This window comes from Hemitrygon akajei, chromosome 13, assembly GCF_048418815.1.
Source record: "Hemitrygon akajei chromosome 13, sHemAka1.3, whole genome shotgun sequence".
Taxonomy (NCBI): domain Eukaryota; kingdom Metazoa; phylum Chordata; class Chondrichthyes; order Myliobatiformes; family Dasyatidae; genus Hemitrygon; species Hemitrygon akajei.
Window position 1 is genome coordinate 81131146 of NC_133136.1, and position 17539 is coordinate 81148684.

The 17539-nt window shown below is 36.7% G+C and overlaps 1 protein-coding gene across 13 annotated transcripts in view; it reads left to right on the plus strand.

Annotated features, from left to right (window-relative positions):
- The window catches only part of ldb2a (LIM domain binding 2a), a 508992-nt gene extending 491789 nt beyond the window's left edge, over positions 1-17203 (plus strand). For 11 of the 13 annotated variants that reach the window (XM_073064961.1, XM_073064962.1, XM_073064955.1 and 8 more), the window contains one exon: positions 16449-17203. In XM_073064961.1, the coding sequence (XP_072921062.1) occupies positions 16449-16679 (231 nt within the window). In that variant the 3' untranslated portion in view covers positions 16680-17203. The remainder of the gene's footprint in view (positions 1-16448) is intronic. The other 2 variants (XM_073064965.1, XM_073064964.1) reach the window with 1 other exon arrangement.
- The last annotated feature ends 336 nt before the right edge of the window (positions 17204-17539 follow it).

Here is a 17539-nt window from a genome sequence, read left to right on the forward strand (position 1 = left end):
ATATAGGGCTCTTTGGGACAGCACAGTTGTCTTAGTCTATTACTAAACGTGCTCCTCTGTTCAGCCAAGATTGCATGCAAAGATGAGAAACATTATCCAGAATAGCCAGGATTTTCCATAGGGTCCTCTGTTCTTCCACAATCTACAGTATGTCCAGTTTGACTCCTTTAAAAAAGCCAGTCTTTCTATATTGAGCCCGTTGGCATCAACCGTGTTGATGCCATTGCCCCAGCACACCACCGCATAGAAGATTGTACTGGCAACAGTAGACTGGTAGAACATGTGAAGGAGAGGCTGCATACTCCAAAGGACATCATTTAGGTTGCATCTTCTTACACATTTTCTGATTCTTATTAAACTACATCGTATTACATCTGCCACCTACTTTTCCCATTCTTGTAATCTGCTTACATCTTCTTGCACTCTTCCTCAAGATTTACCATGAAGCTTATTTGGATAAAAGCAACACACTTTGATAATTCTCCAATTCTGCCTGTGTCAAAATAATTTGACTTAATTGAAAATTCTGAAGGTCCTCTGGAGTAGCTTCCACCAACATCTCTTCAAACTGACAAACATTAATTTAGTTTACCAATTAGTTTTTGTTTTTTGTGTCTGAATTTTCTTCCTCCTTGAGGAACTTGTGTACAGTCAAGTCAAGTCACTTTTTATTGTCATTTCGACCATAACTGCTGGTACAGAACACAGTAGAAACAAGATGTTTTTCAGGACCATGGTGTTGCATGAAACAGTGCAAAAACTAGACTGGACTATGTAAAAAAAAACAACACAGAAAATAACTACACTAGACTACAGACCTACCCAGGACTGCATAAAGTGCACAAACAGTGCAGGCATTACAATAAATAATAAACAAGATAATAGGGCAAGGTGTCAGTCCAGGCTCTGGGTATTAAGGAGTCTGATAGCTCGGGGGAAGAAACTGTTACATAGTCTGGTCGTGAGAGCCCGAATGCTAAAATGTGATACCATTTATTCCATCTCTATGGTATAATTCCCATATTCAAGAAGTTTTATTTCAAAAGTTTATGCTACCATTATCTCATCTTCATCCTCTATCAGTATTCTTAAATGCAGATTTTATGATTGCTTTTTAACCAGTCACCTCAATGGAATGGCTGATATTCCTGTGTTAGATATAATGGACAAGTTGACTTTGTAAAAGAGCTTGGGCTGCAACTCTATCCGCTTGCTTCATTGTGCATTTTCGATGTACCCCACATCTCTCCCACACCCACAGCTCTGCTTGGCAAGAGGCTAAATCTGGGAATACTTGCAGCTTCTCTGCAAGTTTTGATGAGCAAGTCACTGAAAGTCATACCTTCTGAGAAGAGATTCTCAGTCTTAAAGTGTCTGAATATTAAAGGCTGAATATAGACAAACAGAAATTTTTAGTTATTCTTTTGAATGAAAAAGTGGGCATTACTTTTATTGTTAGTGTTATCTATGTTGTTTGTGCATTTTTAAATAAAAATAGAAAGATCTTGGGTCACTCAACAGGGTAGACAGCATCTATAGAAAGTGAAAAAGGATTAACATTTGATGTCAAAGACCCTTCAGAACTGGAAAACTATTTATAGGTTGCAGAGAATCAAGTTCAAGTTCATTTTATTGTCGTTCAACCATACACATGTATACCACCAAACGAAACAACATTCCTTCCGACCAAGGTGCACAACACAGTACACAACACATAATGTATTACTACCACAAATAATAAGATGCATTTACAGCCCAAGTTAAATGTAACCTTTATAATGCTACTAGCATTTCATATGTGATGAGACCTGGGTAGCGGCAAGGAGTTCAATAGTCGTATGACCTGAGGGAAGAAGCTGTTTCCCATCGTAACAGTTCTTGTGCTTTGTGAACAGTTCATTGGGGAAAAGGTAAATAGAATAAAGGAAATATCTGTGATGGGTGTGACCAGGGTTGCTCTGGGAATGAGTTACCCAGTCAAAATGGTTAATGGGTAGGTACAGTATGATTACACTTCTTTCTGATAGCAAGGCTGTGGGATATGCACAGTAGACCAGGCTGTACTAATGGAGAAAGAAAAAAACTGAGCTAGTATCGGAGCTGGATAACTTATAACAGAAATAGTCAGTACTGGTACTTACAGAGAAGTTCTTTTCCGTTTATTGTACCTTACAGAATTTTTTCTTAGATTTTGTCTCATATCTGTTATCTCTCATTCTCTAGTGAATCCCAGCTTTTGTAACACAAAGCTAATGATAACCATTGCATTAATTGGGCAATACAGTAGTAACAGAATTTTGTAGACATCTTAAATAATTTGATTTCAGTAAATTCAATTGAAAAATCACTGAGCTAAATTTTGTACGTTTAGTATTGCAGCCTGCTAGATAATAAATATCTAGTCCAATAGATTGAAAATATCTACCAGAGAATCATTAAAATGATTTTCTTTTATTCATTTCACAAATATATATCTACCACTGTTGTTATACTATCTGATCTCCATTTTTTTCTAATCAATAAGCCTGGGCCAGCAATGCATTTGTCTTTGGCTCACTTCATAGGTTTTACTTCTGAAGCACTAACCCCATCCCATACCAATCCTTAGAATTGCAAACTGTTTGCAACCACAGCAGCATAACTGGCTCAAATTATGTATGGAATACATTTCTAAGCCATCACTAAGACTTGTTATTTCTACCTCTGCAATATTGCTGAGTTTTGTTTCTGTAGCATCTGTCTTAAGATGAACCAACTTGTTTTTAACATTGGCCTTTTGTTGATTCGAAAGCGATGTATGGAACATATGTCAAAGCTTACAATTTCTACTTTCTATTAGTGTTGTCTAATTCTACACCAACTTTAATGCATCTGCTGCTGAGACTTTTACTTTTATTATCTCTGATCAACTCATCTAATACATGACTACAGGTTGGCTTCCCTTGCCATAAACTTGAAGATAATCCAAAACTCTCAGCCATGTCCTAATGTGCAGCAAGTCCTTTTTATCCATTACCTGCAAGCTAAAGAGAGCTAAAATTTGTACTTTGGGGACAAGGTATCTAAATTTTGAAATTCTCTTCATTGTTTCTATAACCTCTCCCCGCCCACCTTTATTGAGCAGAATAGATAACAAAAAAATGAAATGACGTGCTGTATTTGAAGGTTCAAAGACAATTGATTAGTCTTCAGAAGTACAATTAGCCATTTGGCCTCAAAATTATTAAACAAAGTTTGTGCACGTGGGATTTAAATAAGTTGCAGATGCTGGAAATCTGGAATAAAAAGAGACAATGCCAGAAACACTCTGCAGGTCAGGCAGCAACTGTGGAAAGAGAAAAAGAATTAATATGAGATCCATCATCAGAGAGAGAAAACAAGTTAATTTTCAGTTGCAGAAAAGAGAAGGAAAAGGTAGAATAAATAAGGTATCTCTGAAAGGATGAGATGAGTTGATTGACTATGGCTTGTAGAGAAATTCCAAGTTCAAACTATATTTATTATCAAGGTACATACATCATCATATACTATCTTGAGATTCATTTTCCTGCAGATATTTACAGTAGATCAAAAAATATATATAATTAATGAAAATCTGCATACAAACATTGACAAACAACGATTGTAGGGATGACTTACAGTGGATTGAAAAGCTTGAGCATGTAGATATTAAAGAAGAGGATGTGCTGGAACTTTTGGAAAGCATCAAGTTAGGTAAGTCACCGGGACCAGACGAGATGTACCCCAGGCCTAACTGTGGGGGTGAGGGGGAGATTGCTGAGCCTCTGGTGATGATCTTTGCATCATCAATTGGGGACGGGAGAGGTTCCAGAGGATTGGAGGGTTGCGTATGTTGTTCCCTTATTCAAGAAAGGGTGTAGAGATAGCCCAGGATATTATAGACCAGTGAGTCTTACTTCAGTGATTGGTAAGTTGATGGAGAAGATCCTGAGAGCAAGGATTTATGAAGATTTGGAGAGGCATTATATGATTAGGAATAGTCAGCATGGCTTTGTCAAAGGCAAGTCATGCCTTATGAGCCTGATTGAATTTTTTGAAGATGTGACTAAACACATTGATGAAGGTAGAACAGTAGATGTAGTGTATATGGATTTCAGCAAGGCCTTTGATAAGGTACCCCATGCAAGGCTTATTGAGAAAGTAAGGAGGCATGGGATCCAAGGGGACATTGCTTTGTGGATCCAGAATTGGCTTGCCCACAGAAGGCAAAGAGTGGTTGTAGATGGGCCATATTCTGCATGGAGGTCGGTGAACAGTGGTGTGCCTCAACGATCTGTTCTGGGACCCCTACTCTTCATGATTTTTATAAATGACCTGGATGAGGAAGTAGAGGGATGGGTTAGTAAATTTGCTGATGACACAAAGGTTGGGGGTGTTGTGGATAGTGTGGAGGGCTGTCAGAGGTTACTGCAGGACATTGACAGGATGCAAAACTGGGCTGAGAAGTGGCAGATGGAGTTCAACCCAGATAAGTGAGGTGGTTCATTTTGGTAGGTCAAATATGATGGCGGAATATAGTATTAACGGGAAGACTCTTGGCAGTGTGAAGGATCAGAGGGATCTCGGGGTCTGAGTCCATTGGACACTCAAAGCTGCTGTGCAGGTTGGCTCTGTGGTTAAGAAGGTGTATGGTGTATTGGCCTTCATCAATCCTGGGACTGAGTTTAAGAGACAAGAGGTAATGTTGCAGCTATATAGGGCTATGGTCGGACCCTACTTAGAGTACTGTGCTCATTTCTGGTTGCCTCAGTATAAGAAGGATGTGGAAACCATAGAATGGGTGCAGAGGAGATATACAAGGATGTTGCCTGGTTTGGGGAGTATGCCTAATGAGAATAGGTTGAGCGAACTCGGTCTTTTCTCCATGAAGGGATGGAGGATGAGAGGTGACCTGATAGAGGTGTACAAGATGACGAGAGGCATTGATCGTGTGGATAGTCAGAGGCTTTTTCCCAGGGCTGAAATGGCTAGCATGAGAGGGCACAGTTTTAAGGTGCTTGGAAGTAGGTACAGAGGAGATGTCAGTGGTAATTTTTTAATGCAAAGAGTGTGGAATGGGCTGCCAGCGATGGTGATGGAGGCAGAAACGATAGGGTCTTTTAAGAGACTCCTGGATAGGTACATGGAGCTTAGAAAAATAGAGGGCTATGGGTAACCCTAGGTAATTTCTAAGGACATGTTCAGCACAGCTTTGTGGGCCGAAGGGCCTGTATTGTGCTGTAGGTTTTCTATGTTTCTATGAACGTGCAAATACAATAAATAAAGATAAATATATATCCGTCTTTGTCTCTGTTATGTTACCATTGATAAGGTTGTGGGAGAGGCCCAGCAGGCCAGGCAGTATGAAGGCAGAGGGGAAAAAAGGAGCCAAACTCACAGATGGTGACTGACAGTAAAAGCCACTTGTGATCAGTGATACAGACAGAGAGCAAGAGCACGTTACCTAAAGTTGAGAAATTTGATCTTGAGTCTGGAAGACTGTGATATACTTAGATTACTCTTGGTGGAACAGTGCAGAAGGCACAGACAGAAAGATCAAAGTGGGCAATTCAGGGTCACCCCTGTAGACTAAATACAAATGCTCTGCTACCTTACCACCTGATCTAGTTTTTTTCTCTCATTGTAGAAGACTGCTTGTAACATTTAGGCAGCATTCCGGCTTAGTGGTGTTCAGTCATAATCCCCCAGTTACTAGCTTCACACCATGTGCTTTAGAAGGGCAGTGTCCATTATTAAGGACCCCATTACCCAGGACATAACCCTCTTCTCATTGTTACCATCAGGAAGGAGATACAGAAGCCTAAAGGCACACACTCAGTGATTCAGGAACAGCTTCTTCCACTCTGCTGTCTGATTTCAAAATGGACATAGAATGCATGAACACTATCTCACTTTTTACTGTTTTTGCACTATTTTTTATTTAACTAATGTACATAAATGCACTTATTATAATTGATTTACTATATTATCATGTACTGTATTGTACTGCTGCCACTAAGTTAACGAATTTCACGACATATGCCGGTGATATTAAACCTGATACTGATTGGCTTCTCAGCTGAACACACACACCAAATGTCTGAATCTGCAGTTCCTCTCATACCAAGCAAGATTTTCCAATGTAAAATAGATTACATTTTGAAAGCTAAATACAATACAATCAGAACTTCAGTTGGAAAGATTATTTGAGTCCCTGGATGGCGGATAGGGAAGAGGTGAAAGGACAGGTTATTTTGCAGTTATATGGGGAAATGCCATGATATTGGGAGCAGTTAATGGGATGGAAAGATGACCTGGGAGTTACAAAAGGGGGCATTACTTTGAAATGCTGAATGGAAGGGAGCAGACTTTGTGTCTGATAGTGAAGTTTTGTTGGAGCTAGCAGAATTTGTTCAGAGTGATCCATTGAATATAGAGGCTGGTGGGATTGGGGAGAGGGTGGTAAATACCAGGGAAGCTTTGTTCTTGCTCCATACAGGAGAGGGTGGGTGAAATCAGAGGTGTGGGAAAAAGATGAGATATGGTCAAGGGCTTAGTGCACTTTCATAAAAGGAAGCCACACTTCAGGAAGAAGGAAGACATTTCAAAGGCATTTGTGCAGAAGGTCTAAATAATTGCAAATTCCTTCATTGTAGTCACCCCCTCCATCTTTTCTACTACTGAAAACTAATTTTCCTCTCATTCTCTGTTCTCATGAACATCTTGGACTTGAAATATTCATTGTATCTCTTTACACATATATCACTTTTAACCTCCTGAGATTTTTCTTGCATTTTCTGTTTTATTTATTAGAGTGTATAGGATAGCAGATAATATACTCATGTGGGATGAAAATTGGTTAATGAGCAGAATATAGAAACCAGTCAGTTCTGGTTTGAAAGATGTATGAACTGTGCAATCAATGGCCTCAGCTACTCACAATTTGTATCATTGATTTAGAAGAGAAGATCAACTATAATTTATTCATACTTTGTGATGGTAAGAGCTAGGTAGCAGTGTGGGCTGTGAGAAGGACGCAGAGAGGGTATAAGGGACAAGGTCTAAGTGAATGGACAAGGACATGGCTGATGGAATATAATGTGGAAAAAATATTAAGTAATCCAAATAATTAATTTATTTATCTATTTTTCCATTTATCTATTGATTGAGATACACAGCGGAATAGACCCTCCAACACTTCAAGCCATGTCGCCCAGCAACCCCCAATTTAATCCTAGGCTATTTACGTGGACAATTTACAATGACCGATTAACCTACTAACCGGTATGTCTTTGGAATGTGGGAGGAAACCGGAGCACCCAGATAAAGCTCACTTGTTCCATGGGGAGGACATACAGATGATGCCAGAATTGAACTCCAAACTCCAACATCCCAACCTGAAATAGCATCGCACTAACCACTACACCTCCATGCCACCAAATTTGGTAGAAAAAAACCGAAAGGTAGCATTTCCTAAATGATCAGAGATTGATAAGTATTAGTGTTCAAAAGAATCTGGTTATCCTTGTACATAAATTGCTAAAAGTTGACATGCAAGTTCAACAAGGAATTATGTTGTATGTTGGCTTTTCACAAGAGTTTATATGAATACAAGAGTCAAGGATGTATTTGCAGAAGAGGATGTATAAAAAATGTTCATTAGATTAGTTTCTCGCATGGTGGATCTTAAATGAGAAGATATTAAACAGACTTGACCTACAGACTCTAAAGTTTAGAAGAAAAAGAAGCAACTTCAATGAACATAAACAATTATTACAAGGTTTTACAGAGTTAATGTGTAGTTGATGGCTGTCGTAGCTGGAAGGCCTTCAAAATGGGCTACCATCTCAAAAGTGAAGAGTCAGCCAATCAAAAAAGGGATAAGAAGGAACTTCTTTACTCAGAGGTTAGGGTATCTTTGGCATTCACAACTCACATGGCTGTGGGGATTCTGTTAAATGATATATTCAAGACAGATAATAATAAATATTTAGGTATTAAGGGAACTTAAGGAAATATAGTTAATGCAGATATTTCATGTTGATGATTTTTTATCAGAACTTCCCCAGTCCTGTTGTATGATTATCAACCTGAAATGTCTAAGTTTTTAAAGTTTACATCATCTTTATCTCAGGCACCATATTTCTTGTTAGATACACATTAAAAATACAAGTAATTAATTAGGCCAAGTTATTTCCCCAGTTCCATATCTTCAGTCTGTTTACTTGTAACCTTTTTTTTACCAAGATTCCAGTCCAATACTTCATTATTCCTAATTTACAAAGAAATGCAAGACCATCTCTGGAAGTCCATCCAATTTTAACTAAAACCTTATACCCTAGATTGTATGCTGGTTCTAAATTATATATAGATTTATTCTTTGATAACATTCCTGCTATTTACTTGTCTCTGGTGTAGTCCAATAATGATGAAATTTAGGCACAACATCAGTAAGAACTTTCCTTCCTGTGGCTGCAAAAGTAATGAAACTCCCTCTCCCTCTCAGTTCGCAGTCAGTGGGCAGAAAATTCAGCCCCAATTGTTGTATAGATGGAATTAGTTTAGAGAATGTAATTTGTAACACAACATGGACAGTGGAAACAAGAAGCAGAGAGACAAATACAATGTAAGAGATGAGATTAAAGTGAGCAATACATCCAAGAGAGTGGTTTAATAGTCTGGGCTATGGTTCTGGTTATGTTCCCCAGTTACAATTAGGATACAAAAAGCTCCTATGCATAGCTGATATGATCGTTACAGAAGGTGGAACTAACCAATGGTTCACTGTGAACACTTGAAATCATGATTATAGGAACCTCGGCTGAGAGCAGGAACTGATGGATTCTTTCTTTTGATAAAAATCAAAATCTCCCAGTTGGCTGTTTAGATTGAGACCAAAATGGCAGATAAATTTAAAGAGCTAAGGAAAAGATTGTTCTAGCTATAGCAACTTTAAAGGATTCAAGAAGGTTGTTTATACAGTGCTGGTGTTGATGTCAACTCTGAAAGCAGTTCCCTTGCTATTGATACTGTTTGGAAATTTAAGTAACAATACAGTATAGAGAAAAAACTCTTTTGACAAATCCTGTGTACTACTTTGACTTACGGATAAAATTAGGTATAATGCCAACTCGTTTTGCCTGATGACATAATGTCAACACCAAAATTTCCCTACACAAATTCTTTTAACAATGTAATTGTGTGGTGTTCATACACAGGAACAGGGTTTGTGCATTGCCTTTTCCTGCCAATGGCTAGTTTAGAAATAAATGTAGTGTGCATTATCAATGTTTCCTCTTTTCCAAAAGCAAAAAATCAAAGTAAATCCAGTTTAACACAGGAGTGGCAATGGAAACAATGTTACATGCACTTAATTTACATCAAGAAGCTGCATGAGGAAAAGGACTGGCAGAAAAGAACACAACTATTTTGAGGTCTTAAGATAAAAACACAAAAGTAAAAAATAAATTGAATTTACCCAGGCCTTCTCACATCCACTTGACATCCCAAAACATTTTATGTTTAATCATTTGCTTGTGAGATGCTTTTGCCTCTCTTTTAGAGATACAGCAGGAGTCAATCAGCACTTAGGAAGATCCCACAAATAGGAAATTTGATGTTGAAAAGTCTTTTGTGTTGATTAAGTGTGATGGAGTTGTATGAAGGGAAGGCAAACGGTAGGTTTCTGGGGAACAGAAAAATAATTGAGGATCATAATGGCTAATCGTTTAGTGATGAAGGGAGTAGACAGGATTTAAGTAAAAGTAAGAAGGAGTTTAAGTATTGCTGAGTTTTGAATGTGAATTGGTTTCTGATATCAATCTGATAAGTTTATCTAAGGATTTGAAAAAAGCTTTAGGAGATATTGTGTGTGCAAGACCTTTAAGACATGAGGTGTTTTGTAAAGATAGTAAACTATGTGAGAAACCTTTAGGCTTAAAAGCTGTAGGAGGAAGGAATTTACCACATATTACCACAATACTATTTACCACATCTGCCATAAAAGTAAAAGAATTTTTTTTTCAACATCCATGTATTTGTTATAAAATCATGCATTTTGCACTTTGACTCTCTGTATTCTGGACATTAATAGGACCCATTGATACTATCCTCTGTACTTTCTGAAGAGCCTCTGTATATAAAATACATTTTCTACCTAAACATGCTGCACTCTCACTGCTTTCTTATATACAGGGCACCCTGCATAAGCAGATCTATGTTCCCCTCCACAATTGCTACATTTTGGCCTAATACCTTCTCCACAATTACCATAATTATGTTCTCCATCACATCTACAACACTGTTTTTCACCCCTACATACAGCTGCTACAAGACCAATCTTTTGGCACTGAAAATATCTCAGAAAGGGCAGTACATAGACTCCAACCATATAATTCATATAGCCAAAGAATTATATGGAATGACAGTGGCTTTCAGGAGTAATTACAGGAGTGCATCTCGATGTATCCATGGACCAAGTTAAAAATAATTTAGTTACGGGTAAAGCTTAAATGTTTAAAAGGGTTTCATGGTGGAATAAGAACAGATAGCTTATCAGTGTTGATTAAGTGTGATGGAAAAAAGTTGCCAGTTGAGGTTAATTTAGGCTATATGAGTTACATGTGTTTTTTTCTTTTTTCCTCTTTTTATCTTTGTTTACAAAGGAATGCCAGACGTTTGTTAGCTAGTGGTCAGAGAAGAGTTGGTAATTTTTTTCTGTTTTCTTTATTTTTCTACATTTTAAACCCTGCTATGAAATGGTAGAAGCTTGTTAGCTAATTGTTAGGGGATTTTAATTCTCATAGTGCTATGTGAGGTTGTACTGATATAAATGTAAAGAGATGGTGGAAGGAGACTTTCTAGAAGAAAAGTATTTGATGTGCTTGAATGATGCTTAGTAGGTGGTGGTGATGTACCTTACGTTGTCTGCCGACCACCATTAAACTTAACTAGAAGAAGCAGAATATAAGCAGGTTTGGGATTTTAGTGGCTGTATACTGCAGATAGAAAGAAAGATTGAAGATTGGAAATTCCATTGTTAGATGTCTCTTGATATTATTTGAAAAAGGAAATGGTACTTCCTCATGAGTCATTAGAAATTCCAGAAAAGAAGGATGTTAACTTGGTTTCTGATTGTAAAACAACTCTATTCTTAGCTTCAGTTGCTGGCAGTGCTATTGCTCTCTGTGGGGAAATGTGTTTGAATCATTTGCCAGTAGTATTGAGGGAAACATACCTTTGTGTACTTATTTGTTTTTCCAGCGTGTGCTCTGAGACATTTTGTTTACATCATTTCTTTGTTACTCTGTATCCCAGTACACCATTCTCATTAGATACAGTGCTTGTTTTCCGACAAGCAGGAGGAGATTTTCTTTGTTAATGCGATTAGTAGTTTTACTCATTGGTGCATTGGTAATTAACAAGAGGCTTTTTTCCTCCAAGCTGACACTCTTTATTCTAACAGCTGGCCAAATTGGAATATTTTCTGCACAGACTGTTGTACAGTTCCAATATGTTTATAAGTGACAGACTCTATGGTAACAGATGGTAAATTTAAGGCTTGTTGGCAATCAGCAGGTTTTTACTAATGACTTAATTACCTATGCAAATTATCTCATCAGTATGTGTATTGTTATCTTATTTTTTATTTAAAAAAACTTTACCTAAATTAATTACACGAATCAAACAGTGGAACAATCAGTGGTGACTAGAGAATTGAACATCTTGCCAATTTTTGGAACAGACTGAGGGCTTACACAAACAAACCTGTTAGCAGTTAATCATTCCCAGAGAGATTCAGAATCTTACTTCTGGACACTTGTAGCAGTTCAAAAAATTAATAATCCTTGCCAGTTCTATGATCACATGCTGAGCCATTTGCATTATTTATTTTAAACTACAAAATACTAATGCAGGAAAGCAAATCCATACAAATGACTTCTTTTCCACAGAAACAGAAAAACTATTTAGAATAAAATGAAGGTTTATTTGGTTTTATCGAATCCTGATTTTACTGATTCAATGTTGAACACCTGATTGTGAGTGGCTTTCACCACCCCCGTTACCTAATGAAGTGCATGAACAAATTGCTCAAGACTTTTGAATGGAAGTTAGTTGTTCAGTATTATATTAGTGCCAAGCATTGACACAGTGTCACCTCAGAATCATAGTGTGGAAACAGGCGCTTTGGTTTAACTTGTTCATGCCAGCCATGTTGTTTACCTGAGCTTGTTGCATATCACTCAAACCTTTCATATCCATGTACCTTCCAGATAGTAATTGTTCCCATGCCTACCATTTACTTTGGCAGCTTGTTCCACATATCCACTATTCTCTGTGAAAATGTTGTCCTTCAGGTCCTCTTTAAATATTTCTCCTTTCATCTTAAATCAATGCATTCTAACTCTAGACTCCCTTACTCTGGGAACAAGACTGTGATTACTGCCTTTTGCATCTACTTAATTGCCATTCCTTTAATTGAAGACTAGTGGTACGTAGAGAGAAATGCCAATATTATTTTGGCTGCGAGTCTGAAATTATTTTTTTCTAAATCAATGGAAATAAAAAATAGGTGAATATTTAGAATAAGATAATCATAACAAGTGTGAGCATCCTCTATATGAAATAGAATAGGAGCAGGAATCGTCATTATCAGCCATTCAATTTGGGGCTGAAATGTTAAGGAGAGTTTCAGAAATGAGATCAATGTGACCTTTCATGGGGACGTGTCAACATGTGTAAGTGTACAGTGTTTTTTTTTGAGGGTCTGGGAGAATCAAGTCCTCTGCTTCTGGCTGCATTAGGAACAGTTCTCAATCACACTCTGGTAGTGAAAAACTGATGGATAATACTCAAATTTTAGTGAAATATATTGCCTTCCCGTAGTGGAAAACCTGATCCATAGCTATAAAATAGAGCAGTAGGGTATTTTGCATGTGCTGGTTTAATTTCCAAATTTATATTGTTCATCATTGGGTGGCACAGCTAACTGAGCTGCTGCCTCACATTTCCAGCATCCTAGGTTCAATCCTGCCATCTATCTGATTTTACAGGTTTTTCCATATGACTGCATAGGTTTCTTTCTATATCCCAAAGATGTGCAGATAGATAGGTTGGTCACTGTAAATTGTTCTAGTGTGTAGGTGAGCGGTCTGCAACGTGCAGGCAGTTGATAGGAATATGAAGAGAATAAAATGTGATAGGTATAAATTGGGCCCAAACTCAGTGGGCTGAAGGACTAGTTTCTGTGCCATGTGATTCTGTAACTCATTGGAGAGGGGATAATGCTGAACAGTTTCTGTTTAAAAATGTAAAAGGAAGATAAAATTTCCAATATAATTTCATTTGCTGAGAATGTTGCAAATTTTGAAGTATCTGAATTCTCTGCAATATTAATATTGATTTATGTTCACATCACTGATGGAAGCTGTTTCCAGAATGGTTTTTAAAAAGTAGGAATGAAGTGATAGTTATTATCAAAGTCAAACAGTATTTGGACGAGAAGAATCAGGAGCAGTTCACAAGGCAATAAGAAAAAGAAACAAAGCAGTAAAGGATTCATAGTTCTTCTAATAAAGTATGCTTAATTCCCAATATGCCAAAATAGTTGATCTTTGAACTTCAGTCAGTGGAATTTTCTATAATTAAAAAAGCCATGACACAAAAATCACATAAAATAGTTTATTGATTAGAATTGTTACTCTTATCATAGTAGAGTGGAAGTTCTTTGAGACAGATCTTTGATATATTTTATTTGGAATTCTTTTCTTTAAATACATATTATAGGCGGTGATGTTAGATGAAATGGACCTGTCCTCAAATACAGGCTGAGTACCCCTTATCCAAAATTCCGAAATCTGAAAAACTCCAAGCTCCGATTATCTTTTCAGTGCTCTCATGATGTTACATGTGCAAATTTCCATACGACACTGGGGATATTCCCAGGAAATGCGCAAGTTACTGTGCACCACAGACAGTTCTGAGAAGTGACCTCACATGTAATGAACAGAGTTAAAGAAAATTAGAAAAACACTGCATAAAGCCAAAAATAATTATGTATCTTGATTGTGTATCATCAGTATTGAAGTGAATATATGAACAGGCAAAGATCTATCACAGTGAATGGAAAATTGAGGGTGAATGTGAATATTCAGGAGGCTAGCTGCAGAAATTTAAGAAAAGGTCTCCTGATCACAAAAATTTAACACCGGAACATCTACAATGCTGATTGTTTTTATACCTTACATAGAAGCTAAAAAAAGTAAAATACAAATACAAGGTACTCTAACCTTTTTAATCAAAACATGGCATTATAGGTGGAGACTGAAAACTTGCTGTAGTTTGGTATTGTTCAACAGCTGATTCAGGTATTCTCCTGATGCTGCTGTTCTGCTTTTGTTAACTTGCACACATTATATTTTCATTAACTGTTACTCTTAATTACAGATGTGTGATGAACAAGTAGACAACAAAGACTAAGCCAGTAGCACATAAATTCAGAGTCAGAAAGGATGGTGATCCCAAGCTATTTCATTATACATCCCAAAATCCAGAACCCTTCTGACCCCAAGCATTTCGAATATGGGGTACTCAACCTGTACCAAACCAAAAAAAATTATTAAGATGCCAAAGTGAGGCAACCTGAATTTCCTTTGGAAAGGGTTTATAGCTTGCGTAAACAAATCCATCCACAAACAAAAATAGATGATTGATATTTTCAACAGAATGACCTCAATTTGATCCAAGAGACTACAATTTCATAGAAAATAGAACAGTACAGCACAGAAGCAGGCCTTCCAGCCCATTATATGTGTGCCAAATTAAACTTAACCTCTTGTGCCTGCACATGATCTATACCCTACATTCCATGTCTTATCTACCAAAAAGCCTCTTAAAGACCATTATTAAATCTGTTTGCATCACTACTCCAGGCAGCCTGTTCAAGTCCAACTCAAGTTTAATTTATTGTCATGTGCATAAACACAGGGAGATACCTGTGCACCTGACACAGATACAATGAAAATCTTGGACACAGCAGCACCATAGGCATGTAGGTCACACAGCAGGTTATATAAATTATACAAGTCAGTGGGAAAGGAGGGAGGGGGAGAAAGAGAGATGCAAAACAAAGAACTTAGTGCAAATAAAGACATAAATACCAGGCATTGGCTATTCTCTTCATTAACAAAACATTGTCCTGTACATCTCCTTTAAACCTTTCTCCACTTAGCTTAATGTGTGTCCTCTAGTATTTGACATTTCTACCCTGGGAACAAGATCCTGATTGTCTACATTATATGTGCCCCTCACAATTTTATAAACTTCTATCATGTCTCCCGTCAGCCTCCAGAGTAAACAATTCATGTTTGTCCATCTTTTCCTTCTAGTTCATACCTTCTAATCCAAACAACATCCTGGTAAACTTCTGTAACCTTTCCAAAGTCAAAAATGAAACTGTTACTCTGATGACCTACAGAGAATTTTGATACTGAGAATTGATATGCTATAAACTATTTATTCCATGTAATTACATTTTTTATTTAGATAATCTCCAAAAACCTTTATGTAGAAAATATCATTTCCTCAATAGAAATGAACTAAAAATATGATCACTTGAGTGAAAGCTTCATGTTTCGGGTACACAACACATTTTCTTTAACTTATCTGCTCTTTGTAGTCCCATAAATCCTAAGTCTGCATATATGCAAAATGCAATCAAGTTTTATCTGACCTTTCCTTACCTTTATAGTTATATCACAGGACATTAGCAACAAAAGCGGAATGGAGTTCTCATTTCTAAAAATTTTAATTAAATCTAAGTGTTTAGCATAATATCCTGCATGTTAATATTTTAATTGTTTAATGATATATACACACAAGGGTGTGTGTGTGTGTGTATGTACGAGGTTTTGACAAGAATAGGAAGAATACAGTGGATACCTGAGAACTTCCCAGATTAAAGGTTTGCATTCTACATAGAAAATTTGAGATTTAAGAACTTAGAAAAATAATATATAGTGTAAAAATGTGATTAATTTAAGTGAAACCATATATTGTAAATCAGGAATTGTATTTGTGTTTATGTTTGATCAATATGTGTTCCCTATGGTTTCAATAAGCATTTCCTACTTTATAAACCGGACAAGGGCACCATCTAGTGGTCACTGTACAATATTTGTTCACATTTTGCTTCAGAATGATATAGTTAAATTTTATGTGTCAGTTTTACTCATTAACTTCTCATATATAATGTCTTGAAAAAAATGAGAGGTAATGAGTTTGTTAACAGACTTGTCAAACTGTTGTTGATATTAAGTTTTTGTTAAACCAGTTAATCAACCAGAATAAGGCAAGCATTTGCCATATTCATCCCATTATAGTGAATAGTCTTGGTTAAGAAAACAAAATCTCTTCATTGTTTTACTATATGATTGTCTGATCTGTTGTAGGATGTTATGGTGGTGGGTGAACCTACACTGATGGGCGGAGAGTTCGGGGATGAGGATGAGCGACTGATCACTCGATTAGAGAACACACAGTATGATGCAGCAAATGGCATTGATGATGAGGAAGATTTCAATAACTCTCCTGCACTGGGAAGTAACAGTCCCTGGAACAGCAAAGCGCAATCTAGTCAGGAGAGTAAATCAGAAAATCCCACACCACAGGCCTCTCAATAAAAAGGAACATATCAGTTTTTATTATAAAATTTTGTGCTTTCCCTTTCTTCTTTATTCAGGCTGAAACCCAAAATTTCTTGTTTAAAAATGTCTGCATTCAGCAGTATTGAAATATTAAATCCCCTAACTTGATTTAGTGAGTTCATATTCAAAGCTTAAAAACTCGATCTGGTATTATAAGCCATGCAACCCATTATATTTTGTGGGCATTTTAGTATGACAGGTTTGTGGTTTCTTTGAATTTATTCCTGAGTTTGAAGTGTTACTATCATGGGACTCTGATAGTGATGACCATTTATATTCAGGTTTTGCAGGAAACCATGCTGGTCAAATTTTTGCTCGTGTATTTATGTAAGCTTTTTATAAGGGGAAAAAAGATGATTTAGTGCAGACATAATTTCATTCACATAAATGTTCAGCACAAAATGTGAAATTTAGAAATAAGTCTTTGTGTCATTATACGGATGTATTTTATGTATGCTTTGCCATTAATTAAGTGTGCCAATAAACAATGGTAACATGAATGCACTTGTCTGACAGTGGTTAATCACTATTGTCAAACTTTTCATTAAATATAGTACAATATTTTTGCTGAAAATTTGTAATATGATTGGTTAACTGACACCTCTATTTCTTTCTCTTGTAATACATTTGAATTGTTAATGTGTAGAAATGCAAGATTTATAGTGATGATATGAATATTCTGTGTCTGAGTTCTTGGAAACTAACTCTTCAACCCAAGCCAAAAGAAAATCTCAACTGTTAAATCAAGGATGTTTAAATGATGTACAGGAAGTTTTAAGTGAAGGGTTTGAATCTTTTAATTTTCATTTTTGATTCAGTTCAAAGGTTTTTTTAAA